Source organism: Pteropus alecto, unplaced genomic scaffold (genome assembly GCF_000325575.1).
Source record: "Pteropus alecto unplaced genomic scaffold, ASM32557v1 scaffold320, whole genome shotgun sequence".
Lineage (NCBI taxonomy): Eukaryota > Metazoa > Chordata > Mammalia > Chiroptera > Pteropodidae > Pteropus > Pteropus alecto.
In genome coordinates, this window is record NW_006429963.1 from 526,654 (window position 1) to 541,926 (window position 15,273).

General features: G+C 58.0%; 1 protein-coding gene across 1 annotated transcript in view; it reads left to right on the plus strand.

Moving 5' to 3' along the window:
* PTPRN2 (protein tyrosine phosphatase, receptor type N2) overlaps positions 1–15,273 on the plus strand; it is a 299,480-nt gene that overhangs the window by 146,156 nt on the left and 138,051 nt on the right. Inside the window, exon 11 of the mRNA XM_025044908.1 lies at positions 13,715–13,779. Coding sequence (XP_024900676.1) covers positions 13,715–13,779 — 65 coding nt within the window. The remainder of the gene's footprint in view (positions 1–13,714; positions 13,780–15,273) is intronic.

Below are 15,273 nucleotides of genomic sequence, written 5' to 3' on the forward strand. Positions count from 1 at the left end.
AGCGTGTGGGAGCGCAGAGAGCCGCCCACTGCTGTTTCCCGGCAGTCCTGCGCGGACCCCACACTTGCATGCCCTTCTGGGCAAAGCCGAAACTCTCTCCGGACCCCGCTTCGCAGGAAGGGGCGCTGGTTACTATGCGACCCGTCCCCCCGGACGCCTCGCCCCTCACCCCACACGCCTCGTATGGCTCAGGATTCTCATCGATAAGCGTCTTGGCTCACGTCGTGGGAGCCTGCTTCTGCCTCTGGCCAAAAAACAAATCTCCAGACACAGGAAGCCAATCAGATATTTGGGGCAAGAAAATGACCTTTAATATTCCCATGAAAACATTCATCTTGCCCACGAATCGCCCCTCCCCCGGGAGTGGAGGCCTCTTCGGGGAGGTGCCCAGCCCCCTGCTCCACGGTCCCCTTCACAAGGGGCCCTGCGGGGAGGCGTTTGGGCCCATGTCGGTCAGAAAGAGAAGCAGGAAAAGGAAGGGCCCCCGGCACCCCCTGCCCCGGAGGCTGGCTGTGCCCTCTGCGGGCTCCCCTCGGGGCTCAGCGGGGGGCCGGAAGCCTCTCCCCCGAGTGGCTGTGCGTGTGGCCCAGCAACCTGCCCACAGGCTCTGGGGGGCGGGGGTTCCAACCGCAGAGAAGCAGCAGGTGGAGAGCCCCGGTGGGCCCCGCCTCCCAACGCGGCAAGGCCCGGAGCAGCCACGGGGGACACTGGATTATGCTGCCTTTGTGATCAAATATTAATAAAGCGGACCCTGCTTTAAGCTCCGTCATTTAGCACACTGTACACTGTGAATCTTTTAGAACGTGGGCAAACGGAGCGGGAGGACGAGCCACGGCGAGGCCACCCGATCCCACCCCACACCCCGGACACGACCCTCGTCCCCGCGTCCCGGCCGCTGCTGCGTTGGCCCAGGTGGACTCTGCTGCCAAGTCTCCATCCCCTAGAGGGAGTGTGAAGGTCTCGCGAGCTGCAGCGGGCGCCACGCTGGAGCGGGCAAGTCCGAGCTGCTCACGCAGAGGGCTCGTCCCCAGCAGGCAGGGCGGGCCGGGCGCCTCCCCATCCCCTTTGGGGCTCGAGAAATCACCGTCACGGGAGCAGCAAGGTCTGCTGCTGTCCGTCAGGTCACCAGCTCTGACGCTGGACCACACCCGGGGCCTCTGTGAGCCGGTCCCTGGGAACGGTCGGAGGCCCTGCTGGCACGCGGGGTCCCCAGGTCAGAGCAATGGCTTCTCTTCGCCCGAACGCAGAGATTTCACGGTGCCCTTTGAAATCCCCTCCTGGCTTTTGGATCAGGAATTCTGCCCGCCAGGGCCGCTTGCGCGAGTGACAGCCTCTCCGAGTTTCTGGGGTTTTGTGTCTTACGGGAGGAGACGCAGGCAAGGCCCTTGGAGGCCTGACAGTCGGTGACTTTGCCCCGAACCGTTCGTGCACAATCTTCGAAGGTTGGTTCCTGGCCCCGGTTTGGACCAGCTGACACCCGTGGAGAGATGCAGGTATTCTCTGCGCTTCGTCCAACTACGTGAGGTTGAATGTCGCACACTCCCGTCTTCTGAACAGTGAGCTTGTCTGCACGCCGGCGGCTCAGTCTGGCCCAGTGCCCCGGGCTTGCTGTCCCACACCGGCCCGTGGAGAAGCTCCTGGCGACTCAGCCGATTCTCACAGTTGGGGCTAGAAAAATGCAACTGCCGTGACATGTGCTGCAGAGTCCAGAGAAAGATGGAGACCCCAGACCCCGTACACCTGCACCGAAACACCTGCACCAAACACCTGCTGCTGGCGACTCAGCCGATTCTTGTAGTTGGGGCTAGAAAAATGCAACTGCCATGACATGTGCTGCAGAGTCCCCAAAGATGGAGACCCCAGACCCTGTTCACCTGCACCGAACACCTGCACCGAACACCTGCACCGAAACACCTGCACCAAACACCTGCACCAAACACCTGCACCGAACACCTGCACCGAACACCTGCACCGAAACACACGCTCGGCTGAATCTCACAGGGAGGACACTCCTCTCGGGGTTGGGGGAGGACCCTGATGTCAGCCAAGCTGCTCCCTGGAGGAGCTCGCACTGAGGGCGCCGTGGGAGGAAAGCCACGCGTGCTGGCTTGTCCCCGACTACGAGAGTCCTCGCCTCTTAAAGCCAGTGCTGAGCAGCGGGTGCGAGGCCCAGACGCGTGCTCCCTCCGCCACTGTCATGTGCCCCCGGCTGTGCGGAGGTGGTTGACTGGCCCACCGCTGGCCCCAGTACCGAGGACTGAGTCCGATGTCCCTTTTCTTCTCTGCCACGTGTCGGGACACAGTGCAGGGCCCCTGGCTCAGTGGGGAGGCGCCAGCCAGCTCTGCCCACCTGTGGATCACCTTCCTCCTTTGCCTCTGTCTCCTCGTTCTTAAAAATTAAAACCCCATATCGAGATGTGAGACCCAGGACCCCCGTGAGCCGAGTCGGGTAACTGACCGGCCTTCAGACCCCCTGAAGATCCCACCGCGGTCACCAGCTTCGTATGCGGTGCCTTTTGCTCGAGTCCCAGGGCATTCGAGTTTCTGCACCTCCGAGAAAACCGACTTCTAAGCATCGCTCATATGTGTTTCTAATAGGTGTTCTTTTTAGAGCCGTTTTACACTTTCAGAAAATGGAGCAGAAGATAGAGGTCATTCCACGCACCCTCTTCCCCCACAGGTCGCCTGATTGACATATGACATCAAGGGGCACGTGCGTTGGGCTTGACGCGCCCACCGACACCTCGTATTGGCCGGGTCCAGGGTTTACCCTCAGGTCCACTCTCGCTGTGGACGTCCTGCGGGTTTCATTACTGGACGGTGACGTGTGTCTGTAGTTTCACGCCCTGAACACCCTGTGCTCCGCCCGCTCCTCCCCCTCCCCCGACCCCTGGCCGCCACTGACCCGCTCACCGTCTCCACCGTCTGGCCTTCTCCAGAGCGTCATATGGTTGGAATCGTGACACGTAGCCTCTTCAGATGGACTTCTGTCACTTATGAGTGTGCAGCTCAGTTCCCTCCGTGTCCTTCCTCGGCTCGTTGGCTCATTCATTCTGCGTGCTGAGAGACGCTCCGCTCTCTGGAGGACCAGTGGGTCCATCCGTCCCTTGCTGAAGGACGCCTTGGTCACTTCCCAGCCTTAGCAGCTGTGAGTGGAGCCGCCGTGACCGTCCATGTGCAGGCTTTGGGGAGACGCTGGGGCGCATGATTGGGGGGTCGCAGGGTGAGAGCATGCTTAGCTCTGCATGAAGCCGCCACACTGTCCTCCAGAGCGGCTGCTGCGGCCCCGCGTCCTCGCCAGCACTCGGTGGTGTCCGTGTTCGGATTTTGGCTGTTCCGACGGGGGCGCGGTGCTGTCTCATTGTTCTTGTTTGCGTGTCCCTGACGACATGTGCGAAGCATCTTTCCATGCGCGCGTTTGCCTCTATCTATCTTGGCGAGGTGTCCGTTAAGGTCTTCGGCCAATTTTTTAATTGTTTGTTTCCGTATTATCAAGTACTGAGAGATTTTGCGTGTTTGGACATCGTCCTTCCTCAGACGTGTTTTGCAGAAATTTTCTCCCAGTCTGCGGCTTTCTCGTTAGTCTCTTAATGTCTTTTGCAGAACAGAAGCTTTTAATTTGAACAAAGTCTCATTTATCGACTTTCACGTTTATAGATTACGCTTTTGGTGTTAAATGTAAAAAGTCATCGCCAAACCCAAGGCCCCCCAGGCTTTCTCCCCCGTTAACCTCTCCCGTGGCTTTAGACGTTCCAAACACGTCGGCGCTCGCACTGTCTAGAACGGCACGTTCGAAGGCAGGGCCGCCCAGCACAGCCCCCTCGGTGCCGGACGCAGGGCCCCTGGCGGCCGAGGACCCGGCAGCGGCCGCCAACGCGTCCCGGTCACCGAGGGCCAGGCCCTGGCCTCGCTCACCTCCACGGGCGCCCGCGCTTGGCTCCAGCCCACGTGGGGCTGACGCGGGGACGTTCACGCCTTGAAGTTCGGAACGAACTTTGCCGTCACCATCTGGGCCTCGCCCTCTGCTCGAAGGACGTTTCTTTGACGATCTTTTCCATTTCTTCTGTTCAGAGTGCACCCTTCATTCTTCGCCAGTCCAGTAACTCATAGTCTCCACCGTCGTAGTTCAGTTCTCTAGAGTTCCGATTTTTATATGTGAGTGGTACATATAAAAACGCTTGGATTTCCACTGTCTGTGGTGATGTTTCTTTCATCACTATTTGGTTACTTTCGGTATCTGAGGTGTCTTATTTTTTTCTTTCTTGGACTTCTACTACGAGTTTATGTATTTTTTCCCCTAATACCGAGCTCTTAGATCTATTCATCGATCGTGTTTCTCTTTTGTAGTTTATTAATGTATGTTTTTGTGATGCATTTCTGATCCCTTCCGTGAGTTTTAGCTGTTTCCCTTCTGACTCCGTCTCTTGAACGCCTCGTTCTTTGTCGCCCCTTTTCCGGCGTGGGCAGGAGCGCGTCGGCCTCCAGAGGCGGGCGGGGCGGGCGCTCCGGCCCTAGGGATTCACCGGATTCACCGTCTGGTATCGCTCCGTGCTCGTGGTTCGGATTTCTCCTTAACCTGAGAGTTATTGAAGAGTGTTTTTTAATGCCCAGCTGATTGGAGAGTTTTGTTTTCTGTGGTTTTAGTTTCTAATTTTATTTGATTATGATTACTTTATAAGTTTTACACTAGGAAATCATAAAGGCTTTCTTTGAGGCCAAATATCAGATCAGTTATATTTTTCCTTCTAGAGTTTGATCAATTGCTTCTGAATTATCTTTATTAATTAGGTCATAAGATTCTCTAAACGTCCCCCACGTGGGTTAGGGAGACTAATCTCAAATCCGATTTGACATAGGCCGTGTGACCACAAAACTCAGCCCTCCTGGTTAGCACAGCGGGACGGTTGAAAGTGCCCATCCCCGAGGCGTCGCGAGGCATCCTGGGAGGCAGTTACCGTGGCGGGCACAGGTCCCGGAGCTCAGTGACAGTAAATGTTGGCTGCCATCAAGGTTTTCTGTCTGTCCCGCCATGAGCAACATGTCGTTTCTTCTTTATTAATTTCACTGACTTCTTTTGTTTCTTGGTACATACTAGCTCATGAATGTTATACTGTCATTTCAGATTTTTTAACATTTATGTACAATTATGATATTTCACTTTAAAAATAACTTAAAATTGTATATTGTCATAATATTAATACCATCACCCTTCCCTTATTTCTGTTTATATTTACCTCATTTTTTTCCCTACCCTTAGAATTTTTAATCTTTCCGAACTGCTTTGTTTTCGATGCATTTCTTATAGACAGCGTACAGTTTGACCTAAGTGAGTTTGTCTTAAAAGGACGATTTAACCTATTTACATTCACTGTCATAACTACATGTATTTTTTATTTATCATCATATTTTGGGCTTCCTTCCTAGTTCTTTTATTTATCTTTGCCACGTAGATAATGTTTTAGTTTGGTTTTATATTGAATATTTTATATTGCTCTCAAATGACTTGGAGAATAAATTCGCTGTCTTAAGTTCTGAATTTGGATCTACATGCTTCTAATTACCAACTTCAAGGATAAAACTAATTCTCCAGCCTCAGAAGGGCACTCGAGGGCACCTAACTCACCCCACATTCTGCGATGTGGAGGCCGAATTTAACTTCATGTTCGCCTTTGTAAAAGGCGTCTCTTTACCAGAATCTGTGCGCATCTGAAAAGAAGAAGTATGAGAAAATTCAGAACCTGAGACTGTGGTAGTGTGCATGGGAGAGAAAGGACCTTTGCGGGCAGGTTCAATGTCTCATCGCTGAAAATTGACAGAAAATGTGTTGATGAGGGAGTATAGTTACTTATTCAGATGTCTTTTAATTTAAAAAAAAAAAAAAAAGCCTTCATGAGATGTCACTGAAATTTGCATTGGGAAAGCCAATTACATAGTGAAATTGGTGTAAAATCTTATTATTACGAGCGCCGAGCCTTAGCTCCACCTGCTTACTTACTGTCTAGAGATAAATGATAAGGACGCAAATTTCCATCTCTCCTGGGCACCAAAGCCCCCCTTCCTGTCACTTTTCTTGGACACAGCAGCTGGCCAAGACCCATGCACTGAAAATGGCTGAAGATAAACATTGTAGTTTAAATTACTCCAGGCAACCAGGCAGACTGGGAAAAAAATCATTTGAACAAATTGAAAACTGAAATGTTGATATCAGATATTCAATTAATGTAAGTGAGATTGAAACAATATCTAATTAAAATAATTTGAAAAATGACTTGGAAATTGAAGCCGACGTGAGCTTTACCAGCCTGTCACCATTACTACCTCTTAGCAGAGCCGCGTTGTCACTGAAGCCACATCCGGAGACTTTGTGGGGGACCCAGTGATCAAAGGCCCGTTTATCACTCCTACAGCTGAAAAACAGGCTAAAGGACCTTCCCTGGGGCCCCGAGGTGACCCTTGGTCTCCAAGGGGCCGAGGCCTTTCGGGCCCTGTGCTCCCCCGTGGGCTGGACTGCGCAGCGCCTTCCCCGCCGTCCAGGGCCTCGCGAAGAACAGCCGGTGGGCGGCCGACACCCAGGCAAATGCGCCCAGCTCAGGGCGCCGAGCAGCCAGGCCCAGCCGGCCTCGGGTCTGCGCAGCGTCGGGCGGTGAGCGTGGACAGCCTCGAGGTCCTCGGGAGCTGTGCCTGCTTCTGGGGCCCGCCACACGCAGAGTCGGGTGTCCGGGAGGGGAGCACCAGCACCCGCGGGACGCAGATGCGGCAGCACCCACGAGGCCCCTCCCATCGCTCCAGCATCCTCAGCCTCTGTTCACCAACGGGAGCCAGCGTGTGGGACGAGGAGCGTCCACCCCCAGGCCCCGAGCAAAGGCAGCGTCTGGTGTTTCTCTTTCAGAGGTAAACGGGAGATCCTCCAGCATAAAGACGTCGAGTGAGCTAATGGTTTATACACACATTAATTTATGGTTCCCGAGCAAAGGCAGCATCTGGCGTTTCTCTTTCACAGGTAAACGGGAGATCCTCAAGCAGGTTAAGACGTCGAATGAGCTAATGGTTTATACACACATTAATTTATGGTTATGTTTAGTATAACATAAAATCACTAGATTATTTAATGCTTTACACACCACGTTTATCTTGCCGTGTTTATTTTGCTCAAACCTACGTTAAATTAGTTATCCTCCCATAAGCACAGAGTGGCTGAGGATGGGTTGGGGGCTTCTCAGAGGGTGCCTCAGGGTTCCCTGTCTCCCTCAGCGCATGGGGAAAACCAGACACTGGAACTAACCCTCATTCGGAAAATAGCCAAAAATGCTGCAGTATGAAGATGCAGAGATACAACTGTAAACATAGCGAGCGCCGGCCATGTCGGATGCTTGGAGACCCCAAACTCAGTGAAAGCAGGAACCCAAGTGGACGCTGATGTTGACCTTTATCGAGAACGTATTTTCCGAACCAGGGTGAACGTGAACTTCAGCATGTACAACCTTACAGACTGTGGAGGGCAGGAAGCAAGGCCCAGGGCGGACCCGGCCGGGCAAGGCGGACGGAAGATCTGCCATGTGCACCTGGCAGCACCCCAGGATAACAGCAGACTGATGGCGGCCCCACCGTTTGACCGGAGGGTGGGAAGTCCCCGTTCAGCACTAGCCGTGGGGCGGGGGCGGGCGGGGGAGGGGGTTGGCCCCAGGCATGGCCATCTACACGCACAGCACCGTGCGGCCCCTAAACTCCCACGCAAGGGATTTGGTTTAAAATGGTAGGGCTGCCAGGTACGTGGAGGAAGGAACCACCTGTTCTCTGTTCTGAGAGGGTCCCCACCATTAAAACCCAGGAAACAGGAGGGCTCGGCAAAAAGTTCAGAACGTGATGGGAACAAGGTGCCGTGAGCCGAGGTCGGATGAAAGAGTGCACGAAATAAAGCTCAGACGGTGTGACACACAGACGTAGACACACGTTTGAGTATTTTTATATGTTTAAAGGTATAATAGAGGGAGATAAAATATGACCCGAAGATTAAGAGCCTTAAAAATGACCCCCAAAATTTTAAAACGATAGAATTTTTTAAATGCAGGAATATAAAAATTTTTAAACTCAAGAGTTGAGTTTAAAGACAGATTAGAAATCATGGAAGAAGGAATTAGTGAACTAAAAGATAGAACTGAAGAAATTACCCAGAATGCAGCCTAGAGAGAGAGAAAGAAATGGAAAATATGAAGTCAAAAAAGTCAGGAGTCCTTGAAGACAAAGGAAGAAAGTCTTATAAACGTTTAATGGATCCAGACAGAGAGCTCGAGTGGTCGAGAGGCGATATTTGGAGAAACAATGGCTGAGAATGTTTTGTCACTGACGGAAGACACCAGGCCTCAGATTCGAGAAGTCTGTAGGAGTGAAAACAATTTTTCATCTAGACTCATTACAGTGAAACGGCAGAACATCCAAGACAACGAGAGAATCTTGAAAGCCGCCAAGTAGAAAAGACAAGCTCTCCAAAATGGAGTGAGAATTTGACTCATGGCTGATTTTTCCACAGCCAGAATGAAGCCGGACAGGAGAGGAATTTCATATTAGTGAGGGGGGATGGCCGTCCGCCTAGAAGTGTGCCGAGAGAGAATGCCTTTCAAAAATGAGGGCTTACAAAAATAAGAATAGGAGTCGAACAAAGATAGTCTTTAAAAAACGAGTTTATCACTAGTAGATTCTGATTTGAGTTAATTCTAAAAGTGTTACTGCAGAGGAAAGACGATAACGCCGTAAGACAGACCCGAGATGCAGGAATGAACCGAAATAAACACACCGTCTGAAACCATCGCGTGCCGGGGGCTGCAGGCAAGACGGAGCACGGCAGTGGCCGCGAAAACGACCGCCCTTAAATCAGACGAAGGTGTCTGGGGATAAAGTGTTCTCAGGTCTTCGTAAATGTTAAGAGAATAGCTATTTATTAACGTGAGAGTTGGTTACATGCGAATATTAAAATCTTTGGGCGATCACTAAAAATAGAGGTAGAGTTTGTAACTCTCAGGCCTAGAGACAACATCGGACGCTGGAAATAAATATGTCAAAAAACGCAGTAAATGTAAGCGAACAGAAGTTCCAACTGAAAACAGATTTGCCAACTGGGGCAACGACCTGGGCGTGGACGTGGGCTGGTTCTAGACGTAGAGTAAAGGGCACGAAGAGCCGCGTGTCCGGCGTCCTCACTCGCTGTGCTTGGGGCTGCGTCCGTCATCGGAAGGCGTGTGGCTCCCGCATGACGCTGATCAGCGCAGCCTCCCCGCTACTTCCTGTCCCTGCTGCCGCTGGCACGGCCACGGGGTTCCCACCTCTGTCACACGCGTCGCGGTGACCTGCAGTCGGCGGCCTGCGATGCCACCGCTGCGACCGTTCGGGGGCACCTCACAACGCACCCGGGTGGGACGGCGGACCCGACCGTGAACACTGCGAGCGCTCTGTGCCCCTCCCCGCCGGCCAACCCCCGCCCCCCCCCGGGCCCAGCAGCACCGGACGCAGGACAGCAAGGCACCAGCGGTGGCCTCTGCGCGTTCGCTGGGGGGAGGTCGCTCCGTGTGCCGGGGGGCGGGGCTGTGCGGCCACACACGTCGCGGCCTCTCGGAGTCAGGTTGCGGGCGCCTGCTGTCTCGCCATTCCTCGTGACCACACGCGCTTTATACGTGTTCCCTGGTGCCTGTCTGATATCTCATGTGTAAGTGTAAGAGGCTGATACTTTCAATTACAAATTCACGAGCAAATGTGTATAATTTTAAGAGAATGTCTTCGTGAGTTGGCTTCAGAGACCCTTTCCAGAACCTGGGGGATGCATATATGATAAAATGATGTATTTTACTCACAGGTGAGCAAACGCACACTTACCTACCAACACAGGCGAGCAAACGCACACTTACCTACCAACACAGCTGGCTGTCGCCTTCCTCGGCAGCGGGAGGCCCTGGCAGAGTGTGCGGGGTAGAAATGGCGGTGGACGCACGACCTCGTGGTGGAGCTAGGTCCGGACACAGATCCCCACCCAGCGGGGAGCCCCCCGTGCCCAGGGGAGGCCGGCGCCTGAGCCTGCCTCACGCCGCCCTGCTCCCCCTCTGCCTGCTTCCTGCACAGCTCGGCCACCGAGCGTCCCCGGAGGGACTTCATCACAGAGGGGACTTCTGTACGTCCTTTCCCGTTAGCAGAATGCGCTAGAGAGAGAGGCAGGTCACTCTGCCGTAGCCGCGTGCTTAATTACATGGAATGCCGCATACGTCGTCAAGTGCAGGGAATTATTCTGATAAATTAAAATACTAATTAAATGGGCTATTGCAGAATTTTGAGAACATTGTAGGGTTCTGCTTCTCCAGGTGATTTGCATATCCTTCATCTAGTGAATTTAATTTTAAAGGACTTTTTTGTGTTTGGAAACCCTTTTGTCTGCCGCGAAGATAAAAATGGGCTTTATGCAACGTTCCCTGCATTAAAGCAGCTTCTCCCGGTCTCCGCGTGATGAGGACGCGGAGCCGGCGTTGGACAGAACGTCTGTCAGAAGCAAGGCCGCCGAAAGGTGCGCGGCGACCCTCCCCCCGCAGTGCCAGAGGGAGAGCAGCCGTGCCCGCGGTGGACGCGGGAGGGATGACCGCACTGCGGGGCACGCGGTCCGGGGCACGCGGCCCCACGCACTCCACTCAGCGCCGCCAGCGAGCGAAACCGAGGCAAGAGCAGACCATCGAGAGGGGGTTACCATCGAGAGGGGGTCGCCGCCGAGCCGGGGCGAAGGTCGCGAAGCAGCTGTCAGCCCCCCACACTCTGGCCGCTCCAGCTGCCGCAGGCACTTGCCGGCGTGACCGGAACGCCGCCGGCCTCTCCACGGAGGCGGCTCCGGCGGGGCGCGGGAGGGCGGGGCGCCCGGCGCTGGCTTCCACGGTGGTGCTGAGCGCCTTCCTCGTGACCTGCAGTGAGCCGCCCTTAGGTGGGGACACCTGGCACAGGGCCAGGATGGATTATCCCACAGACGGTGCCCACGGCGTCAGAGAGGCTTTCCGTGAGGCACGGTGGCAAACGCTCTGTCCTCGCTGAGAGCCTGGGCGAGGACGGGACATGGGACACACAGCAGGCCGCCTCGCACGGCTCCCGCGGGCTCCTGGACGGGCGGCAAGGCCTGTCTGTCTCCTGGGTGGAGAGTCTGTAGGACAGCAGGGTGGACTGGGCATTGCAGAGCGAACTGCCACAGGACAGACATAAGGCCGTGACCCAGGTTGACGGTGACGGGCCACCTGCCTGTCCAGCCCATCACACCTGCAGAGCAGGTGACGCACCCCTGGAGGAGGTTCCCAGACTCTACTAGAAAAACTCTGAGCGACGGTGGTCCTTCCGTGCCGACGAAGGCCAGGCCACCTCTCGAGTGATGTGGTCACATCTGGCGGCCCTTCTTTCTGAGAGACACCAGACACGTCCCCTCCACAGCCCTGTCACGACAGATGCAGACGTTCTCAGAGATGCCAGCTCAGCCAGGGCTTGTGGCATGCGTCACCCCAGCCCAGCACCTGACACCCAGGGTGCTCTGAATGAATGAATGAGCGAGCGCGCGCGTGAGAGGGAGGGAGAGGATCCGTTCACCTTGGTCAGTCCAGCTACCCCCAAAGGAGCTGGTGGGGAGCAGAGCTCCGGGAAATGCGCATCAGGAGGTGCCTCAGAGACGCCAGGAAGCCGAGGCCCGAGGGCTGGCTCGCGTGGAGGTGCAGATGGGGCTGAGCCCAGGGAGGACGCCCTGGCCCGAGGGCCTGAGCCAGGTCGGGGAGGGTCCCTCCCGCTGACGGCCGACCTCTGGGAGGCGGACAGAGTGTCCACGGACAAGCGAGTGGCATTGGGGACCGGGACTGGCCTTTCAGAGCCGCGAGCACACAGCAGCACCTTCCTCGTGAGCGGGGACGCGGGCCGAGCTGCCGTCCGGGTCCAATAAAGCACCGACCGGCCATGGGCAGGGGCTGGGCCTGGACGTGCGCGGCGCACACAGCCTCCGACAGCCTCACAGCTGCTCGTGACATGGGCATCGCCCTGCACAGCTCTCCTGGGGGCCTGGAGCAGGGGCCTGGAGGATGACCGCGTCGTCATCGAGCTGAGAGGGTGGGCGGTTTGCCTCCGTTGGGGCGAAAGGCCTGCCCGAGGGCCTGGGGCAAGGACACTGGCCGGGGCCTGAGACCCCAGCCGGGCAAGGCCGTGCGTGTTTCTGTGAGACCCGGGGGTGTGGGTGGGGAAGCTCTGCTGACGCGTCTCGTCACCATGCAGATGGCAGACGCGAAGGGCGTCCAGGCAGAGCAGGGCAGCCCGGCCTCGGTGTGGAGGTGGACACGAGCACGCATGGTCTTCAGGGTCATCGGCCACCGCTTGCTGTGGGATGAGGCTTTGCAGGAGCACAGGCCCATCCCCTGTCCCCTTAAGTACCACCCTGCAGCCCTCACTGTGCGGGGCCGGCGAGCCTGGAGCGCCCCCCGCCCAGCCCTTCCCCGAGCCTCGCTGACCCCTGGCTCTCCGCGGATCTGTGGTCGGGCTGGCGTCGTCGTTCCTGGGCCGAAACACCTGTTGCTGCTCTGTGGCGATGAAGGGCTCTTTCTCAAAGTCATTTTGTGTGCTTTCTGCTCCCCAGCTGCTTGAGAGTTCCTGTCCCCCCGACCCCAAGCGAAGCGGCTCGCCATCCCGTAAAACACTCCTTTATCCCCAGGGCCTTAGAGCCGCTGCTGCCGACGCCGTGGCTAGAAGGGGCGTCTCCTCCTCCAGGGTTTCCAGGGGCCGCCCCGCCCCCCGCACCTTCAAGCAGCTCCTGCTCAGCTGCTCCAACCCCGGGGGCTGTGTCCACCTCGTCCCCCGGGGCACGGGTGACGACCCACGTGTGAAAAACGCTGCTCGTTTGTTCGAGGGCAATCCCTCTACGAGGCAGCGGAAAGGCCCGGGCGGGGAGAGCCGGCGCTGCCTGGTCCCCTCCGACCCGCTCAAGGTCGCTCAGAGGACGCGCGTGGGCCGCGGCGAGTGCACCAGTCTCCGTGCAGCGAGCCACGCATTCTTCCTCCTCGGCGCTTGCCGCGAAATCCTGTGTTTTTCTGGTTTTCATTTTCAAAAGGGCAGGGGCTTCGTCCAAAAGAATATTTCTAGAGTGCAAAGGCGAGGTCAGTTGCTTTGTGACTCGACTTCCTCCCGACGAGGTGCGGGCCGTTGGCGTGCGGTGCCTGACTCGATGGTCTGACGTGGGCGACTCTCTGAGCATCTTCCTCTCCCTCGGTCAGGAGCCATCGCAGTGTTCCCGGCGGGGACTCAGACAGGAGGGCAGCCAGCAGCGCACGGGCGACTGCGCACAGTGTGGCTGCTGTGAGCGTGAGCCGGGCGGGGCGGGGCGGGGCGGCGAGCGCGCAGTCAGTCAGCACCCGAGTGTCCCTGCATCCGACTTCGTAGCTGGCACGGCACGTCCATGTCCGGGTCTCAGCCTGCACTGGCGCACCTGGCCCCGGCCGCGTTTGCAGGGGAAGCAGAAGGGACGCTGGCCTGCTGGCCCTTGGCCGGTGGTGGGGACGGGTGTCCCGCCAGGTGTCCCACCCAGTGGCCTTGCCCCAGGTCTGCTCACAGCAGGACCATCGAGTCAGGCGGCAGAGCCGACCCCATGGCTCTTCCCAGTGGGGGGGGTAGTGCCTGGGGTGCCCGGGGATGATCACCTCCCCAACTGACACTGTCCTCCCTCTCTCCTCAGTTGACGGCAAGGACAAGCTGGAAAGGTCGTCGGGACTGAGGATCCTCCAGGCCGGAGTCGGGCCGGTGAGTAACGGAGGACGCCCCGGGGCCGATGCGCGCCGTGGCGTGGGCTTTGTCCCGTGTGGGGCCAGGGACCGTGACCTGTCCCACCGCCGTCCACGGATGAGGGCGAGGCCGCTGGCAGTGCCGGGCTGGTCCTCTGTGGAGACGCGCTGACCCGGTGCCCGGCAACTGACTGTCCTCAGTGTCCGCGAGAGGACCAGGCCGCAGCCGCGGACACCGCGGAGCCTCCGGGAATCGCGCGCTCCTCCCTCGCAGCTCCGTGCTCGTGAGGGCCGTGGACGTGAGAAGCCGGGGGTCGGTGGGCTCAGTCCCGTCATGTCGGAAGGCCAATGTGGGGGGCAGCGGTGTGCGGGCAGCGTTGCCCCGCAAGACGCCTCAAAAGCCGCCAGCACGGTCCCGTCCACACGCGGGCGGTCCGCACTGGCGGCTCCCAGGCCTCGGGCGGCTCACGAGCCGCGGGCAGAGCAGCCGGCACCGCGCTCCCTCCCGGGCAGGTGCACGGCCGAAACCAGTCTGCGAAGCTGCAGGTGTCACGGTCCTCACCGAGGCAGAGGGCCACGCGCCAGGGGCGGCCTGCTTGGGAGTGTCCCTGCCTGCAGCGTGCGTCCTCTGCCCAGCCGCTTCGGTCCAGCCGCTGTCCTCGGCCTGCAGCCCTGATCGCAGCCCCCGCAGTGGGAGCCGGGTCGGTCTGCGTGAGGGGACACTCACGACCCTGTGACATGGCAGGCCGGGCTAGAGACGCATCTGACGCATTCCAGCCTTTTCCCTGCCGTGACAGGCTGTGACTTCAGCGGCCAGTGAGGGTGAGGACAGCGGGTCCCCAGACTGTCTGTACCACGGACGGGGCAGTGACCGGTGGCAGAAGGGGCCAGTGTCTTGGAGGATGGACGTGCCGCGGGAGGGATTGGGGCTGCTGTCTCGGGCACAGCCCCTGCCCGCCGCCCCTGCTGGCCCCTCCGAGAGGGCGGGGCGCTGCCGTGCGACCTGCTCCCGCGGGCACGGTGTTGGGGGGCTGGGTCTCAGGGGCGTCCAGAGTCTCTGGGGCTGGAGCCAGCCGTGCAGTAGCCAAGCAAGGTCCCGCTGCCAGACCCTGGGTGGGCTGGGGACGCCCAGTGTGGCGACTGCACATGGAGGCCCGTCCCTGGGGGTGGTGGTCTCCCGCGGGTGCAGGAGGAGGGACGCGGGGGCGGGGCCGAGCCCATGGACGGGCTCCCTGCTGAGGGCGCGGGTCACTCACGTGGACGCCACACTTGCTCCTGGGCCTCGGAGAGCACACGCCGCTCTCTGGACACCTGCGCCTGCGGGCCCACCCTGCTCTCTGGCCCTTTGGGATCTGCTCGTCCTCACCCTGGGGTCAGGAAGTGTGACTCCCGCCCCTCCCCAGGGTCTCGGTGACAGTGGGGGCCCCGCGTCCGTCCTTGCTGCCGTGCCGTGCGCCTGGAGCTCCGCGTCTGTCCCTGTGGGGACCGCCCCGCCTGCAGCCTCCCCCCGCCC